Source organism: Dermacentor albipictus, chromosome 1 (assembly GCF_038994185.2).
Source record: "Dermacentor albipictus isolate Rhodes 1998 colony chromosome 1, USDA_Dalb.pri_finalv2, whole genome shotgun sequence".
NCBI lineage: Eukaryota > Metazoa > Arthropoda > Arachnida > Ixodida > Ixodidae > Dermacentor > Dermacentor albipictus.
In genome coordinates this window covers 395,406,135-395,417,897 of record NC_091821.1, presented here as the reverse complement: position 1 = coordinate 395,417,897, position 11,763 = coordinate 395,406,135, and the positions used below count along the sequence as shown (strand labels likewise).

General features: G+C 43.5%; 1 protein-coding gene across 4 annotated transcripts in view; it reads left to right on the top strand.

Annotated features, from left to right (window-relative positions):
- The window catches only part of LOC135913654 (uncharacterized), a 51,244-nt gene that overhangs the window by 38,765 nt on the left and 716 nt on the right, over positions 1–11,763 (top strand). For 3 of the 4 annotated variants that reach the window (XM_065446219.2, XM_065446201.2, XM_065446229.1), the window contains 4 exons: positions 1,395–1,532; positions 5,667–6,211; positions 6,283–6,324; positions 9,333–9,357. In XM_065446219.2, the coding sequence (XP_065302291.1) occupies positions 1,395–1,532; positions 5,667–5,739 (211 nt within the window). In that variant the 3' untranslated portion in view covers positions 5,740–6,211; positions 6,283–6,324; positions 9,333–9,357. Of the gene's footprint in view, positions 1–1,394; positions 1,533–5,666; positions 6,212–6,282; positions 6,325–9,332; positions 9,364–11,763 lie in introns of all 4 variants that reach the window. The other variant, XM_065446209.2, reaches the window with a different exon arrangement.

Below are 11,763 nucleotides of genomic sequence, written 5' to 3'. Positions count from 1 at the left end.
CATTTGAGAGAGAAAGTTGAATTCTAGTGACTGTTGGAAGCAGAATTTCGATTTAGGGCTTGAATTTTGTTAAAAATATTTCCAAATATTCGACCTCCTGAAAAAAAGTAGAAGCACGAAGTTTAGAAATTCATAGCTCTGTAGCAAGAACAGGGATCGTGGTTCTGTAAACGGCATCCGTTAGATCATTCAAAGCGGACAACTTCGATATGTCATTCTACATATTACGTGAATTTGTTACGTTGGTTATAAGGGTTCTGCAAAAGCTGTATTTCCTTATTACTAAATTTGTTTATATTCATATGTAACATATCAATTTTGTCCGCTTTAGATGTACTATTAGATGCAATTCAGAGAATTGTATTTTCTCCTTGTTGAGTTACAGAGTTGGAAACTTGATAGTTTCGTTTTCTGAAAATTTTTGATTTTTGCCAATTTTTAACATAACGTTGACAACCTAACTAATAAATTCGAAACCAACCGTCACTAGACTTTAAGTGTTCCTTTTAAATGCAACAAACATTGTCAAATTTGGTACAGTGGTTCCCGAGAAAAACGAGTTCTCCTTTTACATGTATTTAGATAGGAGCACCTGAGCTTAAGCTTCCTCTTAAAAGACATGGTTTTGGCCGCAAGTTAAAGCACACACAAAAGGGAGACACACAAAGATAACACGGGCTGCCCGTGTTGTATTTATGTGTCTTTCTTTTGTGTGTGTTTTAACTTGAGGCAAAAAACATGTCTCTTGGCAAACACCAACTAGGCCAACAAGCAGTTATGTTGCAACATATTTCTTGTATTATATGTATTGACTACAATCAGTGTTGTAGAGCAGGATCTGCAATTGTAAAGAACGTTTATGCGTCAACGAAATTAGTGAACCAAATATGCACCGAAAGGAAAATAGCTTGGAGTGAATTATCCACTAGCAAAAGCCGGTCAAAATAATCTTGGCTGTGTATGTTCACCGAACAACGCTGAATTTCAAAGTGGGAATAACAAAGAAAAAATTTACGCCCCGATCATTGTGCACACAAAACCAAAAAACGTAGAACCCCCACTTAAAAATTTGTTTCTCTTTTTTTTATTTTTAGTTTTACTTTCTCAACCACTCAGTACCTCTCGGTGGGGATGCAAGGAATTTGTTTTAATTAAGATAATTCGTTCGATGTTAGTTTAGTTTAGCCAAAGTTACGTTAGGCTAGGCAAGGTTATTAGTTCCAAAGGGAGATACCATGGCTCTTTAATGGTTGCTACTGTTTTTCTCAGCTGTTTGCAAAGAAAGCGGCTTAAGGTTTTTATTTCACATTTATTTTGATTTATATTTCTTTGTTCAAAAAATGACACTCCCAAGGACAAAAAAAATATTTGTTTTACCTATTGCTACTTTTCAGGTCCGAATTAAGCCCGAACCCTGAGAAGTCATCCGAAGTTCTTCCGGAAACCGAAAAAATCGGACATGAAGTCCCCGAAGGTGGTGAGAAAACCGAGTTCGACCACACGACCGGCACGGACATGAAGAAGTCATCATCGTAAGTGCATCAGTCGACTGATGAGCGTAATTTTTGTTTTCGTCCCGCAATACTCGTTTTACGAAACTCGCGAACCAGGCAGTCATATGGGTCTCCGGTTCACGTTAGTGCGACTTAAAAAAAAAAACGACATTCTGCCCAGCTTTCGAAGCATTGACGTCAATATATTGTGGAGCACCGGACACACCCAACGCTTGTAAATTTTCACGTTTTTTTTTTCTTTTAGTCCGGACAGCAGTTATATGAGCTACGAAATCAGAACGACCGAACGGCCCACGTTTGTATTCGGGCACAGCACAACGTCACTTCCAACATAGCAGGTGTCTTTTTTTTTCTTCCTTTTTTTAAGCGAGGCTTTTGTTGATTCTTGTCTCACCTTGCGACTGCTGCATGGTTACTGTCATGCCGGGTATACAACAACTTGGGTCATTCGATGTGTGCAACTGGGCTCGCACCCCTGGGTCCGTGAACATTATTCGCCAATCCCCCAGAATGTGCCTATGTACCCCTGTGTAGGCGGTGTCCGAATAGAGCAAGGAGAACAAGAGGCAAGAAGTCGAAGGAAGGCGGCGACAAAAAATTTGATAAGTCGACTGGAAAGCAGCGAAGAACTGGGCAACAAAAACAGCATAGTGTGGAGAACGAAGTAAATGAAACAAAATATAGAACCAGAACATGCGTTGGAGCGAGGAGCGTTCAGCTACATATATATTGAAGAAGGAGTGAATACATTTCAGTAAACATCAAAGCAGGCGTCGCTATAGTAACCAATCCCATATGCGGGAGATGCGGGGAGTTGATTTTTTTTTCCTAGACCGTATAGAAATTACATGTGGCTGGTAGCACCATTCACGTCCTCGAGCTGGAGTGCTCCAAAAGGCGGACGTTAGTTCTCGCGAGAAATCGAAACATTCGAGAACATAGTTAACAAGATTTCACTGATTATGCTGCTTTAAATATAATTACCTTACGTCACAAATTCCTATTTCAGAACTGTCAGTGTGTATAATCACTCGGAACGAATTATGAGGACGGTCTCGATCCTAGCTGTTTCTGGACATGCGTCGTCAAACTTGCGGTGAAAATTCGCTGTTGTTGAACTTACCTTTTTTTTTTAAATAACACGTCGTTTTCTGCGTTGAGGCGCAAGAACGGCGAACACCAAGGTATTTTGTAGCACGTTTCGGGAATGAATATCTAGAAATTGATGTCATCCCGAGAATACGCCTTGCACAGTCATCGGCTAAAATTCGTAAGTTGCAATGTGTACTGTAAACTAGTTAGATGAAACCTAATTAGGAAAAGTGCGTTAATTAATCGAACATGCGTTTCGATTGCTTCTGCAAGTAATGTACGCCTCTTCGGATAATCCAGCCCAAGGAGTAGAATTATGCTATCTGCCAGAGGGGGTCTTTTTTTTTAATTCTGTATAGTCTGACAAAAAAAAAAAGCTGCCCTGCAAGTATTTATTACGCATAGACGTCCTGGTTCGTATATATCATAGACTACATGTTGGTTTATATTATGTATAGACTACCTTTCTCTTTCGCCAGTTGTCGTGGTGGTTGGTAGTAATCGGACTTTCACCACCGATGCAAAGGCGTCGATGCAAACGTGTCATCTCGCCCAATACGTGGTGTCCAAAACCCGACGTCCATGACGTGTTCCCGGCTCCCAAAAATCGCTTCCTCCGCATTCAACCTGCAGAAGCATAGCCTTTGAGATCCGCAATTGAATTTCAGAGGGCGCCCACCCTACGAGACGTAGATTTCGACACCACCTGTTGATTTGCAGGGCGTGTTCGTCACCGAACGCCAACTGTATCATAGTTTTTTGAGATGCACATGCTGTCACGAGGGAGCTTCGGGGGCATTAAAGATTTAGAGGCTTCTAAATCTTTAGATGTGCTGCACATAGACAGGCTATAGATGTGATGATTAAACGGCTTTGTTCTCTACGAACTCACGCGATGAAGCAATAAAACGGTACACTTATAAATATCCTCACTGCAACAAATATATATATATATATATATATATATATATATATATATATATATAATAGACTAAATGATATATTCGAGTGCTTCATCTTTTTAATGAAGTGAATAGTTTTCTAGAAGTGTATGGCTTTTCCCTTACATTGACAATCGTCGTCGATGGTTTATGCACATATATTTATTTTCCTCTATTAGGTCTCATAAAAAATACGCCTGTTACAGACAGCGCTGTCACACGCCTTTTCAGGTACATTTTTCGAAGAAGCGCAAATTATCTGCATGCGGATATCACAATGTCAAGCTGGCTAATTAGAAAGATTCAGTGAATAACGTTGTAGTTATTCACGTTATAACAAATGCTCCCTTTGCGATTGCGAAACTGAAGCGGAGCACTAGTGAAGTCGTGTTTATTAAGGAACATGTTGTTAGACCGGCAATACATTCGAGGTATCCGAACTATGATATCTTTTGGACATATCCCAGATATTCCGAGATGCACGATATTCGAGAAGTGGCGCTAGGAAATTCACTGGCGTTCCATTCCAGTCTCCCAAAGGCACGCGTCAAGCTGTTCGAAAGTATCTTACCTGTAAGGCAACTGCATATTTTAGCGGAATTTGGGGGCAGATATCTGGAGAGTGGCGCGAGCTTTAGCATTTCCACTGAACCGACATGGCTTCACTGCACAGCTCGGTTTCCACTTCCTAACTATATAACATGTCTCCTTAAGAGAATGATGTAAAAAGTTGTTTAATGAATTTCATTTAATTGTGAGTCCGCCTCTTAAAGTCACCTATACCTGAACGCACCAAATTACCTGTATGCACCATGCGTTCCTTCTTTTAAATTCTTCGTACAAAAGAAAAAAAATTGGTGGTATATATTCTGCCAGACCTAAGATCAAGTCAACTGGCGTGGATTATTATGCGAAGCATACTAGCCGCACAACCACGCTCTTCCTTGCTGCGCCGCGCGCGGCCGCGTAGCTACCATATGGCGTCATAACAGCTGCAAAAGCGGAGGCTCAACTCGTGCGCTCGCCTGCGGTCGCACAGATGGTACTGCGGCCTAACTCCCGCTCCTCCCGCTAGGGCACTGACGTCACAACAGCTGCAAGCCGGGCTCAACTCTTGCGCTCGCCTGCGGTCGCACAGCCGGTGCAGCGGCCTAACTACCGTTCCTCCCGCTAACGCATGAGTTGTTTCTTCGTCTAGGCGAACCAAATATAGCCAAGCAACAGCAGTTCACCAGGCTAAACAGTGGTTCAACAACTAAAATAAAGGCCAGTATGCTTCGCATCCTGGGTTTAACCTTAGCTAAGCCACAGCCATTTTTTTTATTGCGAGAGCAATTATATGGACACTCTAATCGAATTTTTGCCATCGTCGTCATCGCCGTGAGGGTCTGCATATATTTTGGTGTACGTATGCTGTATGCCACGCCCTGCTATATTACGTGCGGCATATACGGTTTTTTTTTTTATTGCCAAACCATTCTACCACCGAAGTTGCTCCACCGGGTTTTATATTCTTGACTACATTATTCCTCAGAATTAGGACAATGACAGCCCACAAACAAATGTCATGAAATAAAACACCTGCAGCACATGCCTTTCATCTTAAATCTTCTCAAACTACAATATTAAAAGTGCGCAACAATAACTGAGCCCAAGCCTTTAAATGACGTAATTTCATTGGCGCGCGGCTGTGCACTACCACCGGGATCGGCCCACACAAGAGGTTTGAAACATACCCTATACGGAAAAGGGGAGGTGGCAAATTCGCTAAGAAAGAGGTTGGCTTTTATTAATGAACATTGATGAAATTGTCCGATGGCATCATTTGAACACAGGACCCCGAGCATAACAGCTCGTTTTTACTTCGTCAGCTTACGTTTACTTCAAATTCATACTGCCACTACAGTTACGAGTCTTACTTCGTGTGATATTCTAACATGTTGTTATCGCATACATTGCTTCGCCAACCCTTTTTTACCAAGATTGCCTAAAAGCGGTAGCTATAAAAGAAAGTGAGGCACGAAGTTTACAAATCCTGCAGCCAAACTAGACTTCACAGTTCAGTAAAGGAGCATCCATCCTTGATATATTATTGTGTGCCTTTTAAATTATTTTGCAGAAGTGACGACACAGATGATAGCCGTAAGTCTGACAAGGCTGAGAGGGCTGAGAAGGGACCCAAATGGCGGTAAGGAGGATGGTCACGTCGTGTAGGTCACGTAGTGTCTACTGTATATTTATACTCATTCGCAATTCTTCTTCTTTTTTCTATTTCTTAGGAGAGGAAGAAGGTAAGAAGTTGTTAAGAACAGTGCGAAATATAACGGTCTGTTAAATGTTTTAAAGTAAAATACTCCGACGAAGAGCAGCATGCCGTGCTTGAATCTTTGAAAAAGTCCATAATTAGACGCAAGTCTGCCGAAAGGAGTGAATGCATGCTCGCACGCTCGTCTTAGTAGCGGAAGTTGCATGCATCTTTTCTGTTCTGAGCAATAAGTTGTTAGGTGAATGCTAAACTAACGTGACAGTTCAAGGTCTCATCAAGTTTCTCTATTGTCATGAGCACAATTCACAAATGCCTTCTTATAACTTGTTTATAACTTCTTAATCCTTGTTTGTTTGTCCGTTCGTTCGTCGACGCGGCGACAGGAAAAGTCAAGCCGGGTAAGCTCACAATTTTGTACAGTTTTACTGATCGTGCGGGCAAGATAACGTCGTGGTGGTCCTATTTGCAGAGCTCTTCAAGCGTCTACACTACACAGGTTGGAACTCGGAGAGTAAGTACATGGGATTCAACATTTCGTTATTTTTTTTTGTGCTTACTGTCAAGCCTCTCTGACATCGCGGCCTCTAAACATTCAGGATTTGAGAAATTAGTGAAACATAAGACGACGTGAAAGTTTCAGTGAGAACCTTTGGAACAATATTTCCGAGGTACGTGCCACCACTACTTGCTTAGCTCTGCAGGTTGTAGGTGTTAAAGATTGAATACACGAATCTTCTGTAGCGCAAGCTTCCTGCATAAAGTGTTCTTTTTATTGCGATTGCAGTAAGATTAGTCATTGGTTTAAGAGAGAACGCTTACCGTCTATCTCAATGAGCTGTGAAGCACGAATAAACCGATGGCTTCATCGAAAGTGCCGTCAAATTCACGTTGCTGTCTTTCTTATTGACCAAAGTTTGCTGGCGGCGAAATACTCAGCTCATCCAGTGGAAGTTTACTGTAGTAGAAAAGTATGCGTCAGACAAACACGCTGAAGAAATTTCAAAGCTGCGTGTTTACTAGATTTGCCGTACAAATCTGTCAAATTTGCAGACCTTCGGACCTTTGGAGCCCGTAAACCGGTCATTCGAGCTTCAAACTAATTATTCGAAGGGTGGCAGTTCGGACTATAGCTGGCATTGCATAGTCTAATAAGTTAACAGCGCGAACGAAGACGGGACGAAAATAAACACAGACCAAGCGTTTACTTCCAACTTGAGTTTAATGCTCAAAGCCGAGGATTCCAACTCAGTTGCAAGTAAGCGCAAGTAAGTGCATAGTCCCATCTTCGTTCCCGCTTTAAACTTATTAAGCTAAATATTTGAATTGTTGCTGCAGGCAAAAGAGGGCTCAGCATTTCTAAGGTGGAGCGTGTCGTGGATTATTAACGCCCCAGCACTGCATGTGGCTTTCACGGAACTTGTTATTACGGTAGCAATTATACAGACGTTCGAGGAGCATTTTCGCCGTCGTGCTGTCATGGCATCGACGGCGCATGCATGGCTACGAGACAGGGTAGTGGTCTGCCTTCCGCTGCTAGCGCGCGGAATCCACTGTTCCCATTTGTCAGCTATGTTCATGTACCACATCATGGTGCGTACATCGATATGTGCGTAACGAACTGCAACCATCCATCTAAGGCTATCTAAACTTTTATTTGATCGTTGGCAAATGCCGATCGCGTTCCGTTGATCTCATCTCCTGCACCATCGAGGCGCAACACCTGCAACGCCGCTGCCGGTGTTCATTACAGTGCCAACGTTATGATCTGCCACGGTACCCACCGCGGTAGCTTGACGACTGCCTCATCGTGGTTTCGGCACGTATAGTACCCTAGGATTTCATTGAGGTACTCTTCCAGGGGGCTGTTTTCTGCTGCGCAGCAGCGATTTACGTCGTTTGTACTGCGTCGTGTCAACATGTCGCCTCTGCGTATTGTTAGAACAGAAGGCGTATTGTTAGATACTCCCGTTTTCAGTATTAATACTTTGGGACCCTCATCTGTATAAGAGATTTATGTATTTAGGTTTTGCGCACGAATAACCTCAAAGTTCGAACTCCAAATACAGTGAGCCTGGAGATTACAGAGAACCTAGAGAGATTACATCAAGGACAGAGTGCATCATGCTGCCCTTTTGCCAGCATCTTCTGCAGCTACGGGTAGCCTACTATAATCACGCTTTAATCAGGTAAAAGAAACATCTTATGATAACTGAATGAGGCAGTACCCCATTGTTCAAAGCCAGATCAGAGCGTCCTATAACTCGGAGTTAAGGGGGAAAATTATCTGAATAATTTTCATGCGTAGCGTGCGAAAATAGGGCAGAAATTTCGAGTATATTTTGTTTACAGCCTATCGCCGCGTTCATCCACTGTTGAGAGAGAGGCGTAGTAATACTGGACCGAGGCCTTGGGTGTTAACGATAGCCCAGAATCTTTTATATATGTGCAGTGGAGAATAGTAAAAAAACACCTTGAAGATCAGTGCTGTTAAGACCGGGAAAACGAAATGAAAAGCACAATTTTCTTGATGCAGTAATATGTGTCAAGATTCTATGGTTGGTTCGCAGAGGCAATAAACGTAGAGTGCCGACAATAGACGCAGCAATATGGTTTGGTGGTATCACCCCGCTTAATAGCGGTTGCCTACAAAATCCATCCATCAACTCAACACTCAAACAACCAACTATTCAATCAACCCGCTCGTGCGTCCGACAATCAATCAACCAACTATTCAATCAACTCGCTCGTGCATCCAGCAATCATTCCGTCAATCCATCCATCAATACATCAAACGTCATAGGTGGAACACCGTCATAACCTTATGAAAGTCATCTTCCATGAATTAGGAACAGTGAATCAACACGGTAAGGCAAAAAGTATCGGATAAAACTACGCCCGGCTCTTCGTAATTCCGATACATGCAAGCTGCTCTAAAAAAACTGAATGAATGACTTCTGGGGTTTTAAGGTGCCAAAACCACGATTTGATTATGAGGCACGCCGTAGAGGAGGACTCCGGATTAATTTTTACCATAAGGGGATATTTAACTTATACTTAATGCACGGGACACGAAGTCTTTGCATTACGGCCCCATCGAAATGCGGCCGCCGCGGCCGGGGTTTCATCCCACGACGTCGTGCTTAGCAGCGCAGCACCATAGCCGCTAAGCCACCGTGGCAGATAAAAAAAAAGGAAAACTCGTGAAACTGTGTGCTTACATAACAAGGAGGATAAATGAGCTGTGATTTTTTTAGCACAAGAACCTAGGTAGAAACGAGTAGACAAGAAAACAATCTTCATCGTCCCGCATTTACCAACTATAGCCCACAAACGGGTGATGGCAGATTCCATAACAAAGCATGGAAGTTTGTCAGGTATAATGCTTTTGGGCATCCGTTAGAATATGTATGCTCAAACTCGAGCTCCAACCTTTGAACAGGACGCGCAATTGTCTTGATGTTTCTCTCTCTCTCTCTCTCTCTCTCTCTCTCTCTCTCTCTCTCTCTATTTTCAATGCAGCATACCGGAAGATCCTGCGCCAGGGGTAACGGTATTTCTGATCATTTGATTATTTTTCTAAGCGCATCAACATTCTTACCAACAAAATGTCATGCCTTGTCAAAATAGTGGTGTGGTGCTCCAAAAGTTAACTAGTTTTCGGAAAACATTGATAAGCAGCGTGACGGAAAGCGTAGTTTTATGCATTTTTATCGCACTCAGCTCTGGAAATGTTCTGAAAAAAATTATAATTTTTGAAAAAGCCTCAGCAGACACGTAGAGGTTGCTTTATGCACACCACCCAACCCAAGCTGAACAGAATTTAGATACAACTAATTGGGTGACTTGCGAGTGCCAAAGGAGAAATAGTCAGTCTGATAGCGTTCGGGCTTATGTAGGACTAATGATCACTTCACTCAATGGCTTTGTCACCTGCTCGTATGCAGTGCCGTCACACGCGACTGATGTGCGACCATTCATCTTCGTCTAAGTATTTGCAGTCCTCTTAGACTGTACAGCAATACATTGTTATTCCTTCAGAATGCATGTCAAATGGCGAACGACTTACTCTCTGGACGGTCCCTGCTCATGACTGTTTTTAGCGCTAATAAGACTTCCATTTGGCAGTCATATCCCAAGTCAAGTTTTGGCAGTTTCGTGCTGCAATAATCGGCGCAAGCTAGGTTCTAACTTCTGAATGTATGGCATCTCGTAAAATTATATGTCATCACTGTGAATCGATTTTTACTACTGTAATGTTAGTTTCAAAGTATGGCGGAAAAAGAGGCAGTCTTTCGTGGTTTTTTTGTCAAAATGTCCAGCCTTCTGGTTCTCAGGTCATTCGTCATTCTCCACAAGTCATTCGCTACAAGTCATTCGTCATGTCTTGCGTCTTGTTTGAAATGGGGCAAATGAATATTAATTTCTCCAAGCCGTTTTATTGTAATTTACAAAAAGCACAACTCCTTCGGTTCCTTCAGTAATCCCCCTTTAGGCAGGGTACCTAACTTTAAATATGTAGGTGCTGTTTTCGCCAACAATTTATCCTGGTCTCACAACGTACACGTGGCCGCTCATGACGTGCAAGAAAATTTTTGTGAGGTGCGCAATTCCATCTACGCCAAAGTATACGAAGGTGTTCTAATTCACACAATATAGAGACACCTGCCCATGGTGCGGGGCCACACCCACACTATACCATGTCACATGGGAATGTAAACACAATAAATCATTCCACCAACACAATAACCCGAGTGCGGAGCAATGGGAGAGTCGGCTTACCAGCTGCGAGCTCACGGCCCAAAGGGCCTTAGTGCAGCACGCTAGTGAGGTAGCTAGGCTCAGTGGAGCCCTGGAATAGGGGCCCACCCTTGCTGGAAGAGGCTCCAAGTCGCCGGCGCCCAAGACGACCGAGACCTCGAGACGCTAAATCCTTGAAGGAACCAAAATAAAGTTTCTCTCTCTCTCTCTCTCTAATTCACACAGGTGCCAGTGGTGTGGGCATTGGTGCTGTACTGGCACAACGCTGCGGTGGCAGTGAACATGTTATTTCTTACGCCAGCCACTCTCTAAGCAAGCCAGAGCGTAATTACACCGTGACCGAACAGGAATGTCTCGCCGTAATCTCTGCAGTTCAGAGGTTTCGTTCATACTTGTAAACGACGGGCACTTCACAATTGCCTTACACCACCACTCGCTCTGTTGGCTTGTGAACTTGCGGGATCCATCTGGTCCACTTGCGTGCTGGGACCTTAGACTGCAAGAGTATGATTTCCCTGTATCGTACAAGACCGCGATGTCGCTGACTGCCTTTAAAGGATTCCACTTGGTTCCACGGACTGCGACGCTGACAACTTTGACCACTACCTGGCTTCCCTGGCCCCTGCTTTTCCTAACAACAATGTGTCCATGGCTGCAGATCAGCCGAAGGACTCGAGTTTGCAGCTGTGCTTTTCCACCACGCAAAATTCTGCCCTCTGGCACGGTGTTTTTGTGTTCGCGATGGCCTATTATATATATAGGCAAAAAGAAATACACTACAACTGGTGCACCCCTACTATTGGTCGCTCTGGAGAACACCCGCGTATCATGCACAATGACCCCACCTCAGACCATTAGCGATCAGTGTGAACTCTATTATCGGGCTAAAGAACGCTTTTATTGGCCCAGAAATGCGTCAGGCTACCGATCGATACCCTGCCAGCTGCACGACGTGTCAGCGTCATAAGCGACCGGCTAAAGCTACCGCCGGTCAAATACAGCCTGCGCGGCCTCCCAGCTTCCCGTTTCACTAGGTTGACATTGATCTCCTGGGCCCTTTTCCGCGATCCTCCTCCAGAAATGTTACAAGGCGGGCGGCGTTTGTTTAGAAAGCTCAGTGATAAAGCACTGGATAGGCGAGGCCGTCAAACCAAAAGCCAAAGACCTCGTGTTTCTTCCCTTTCACAACTCC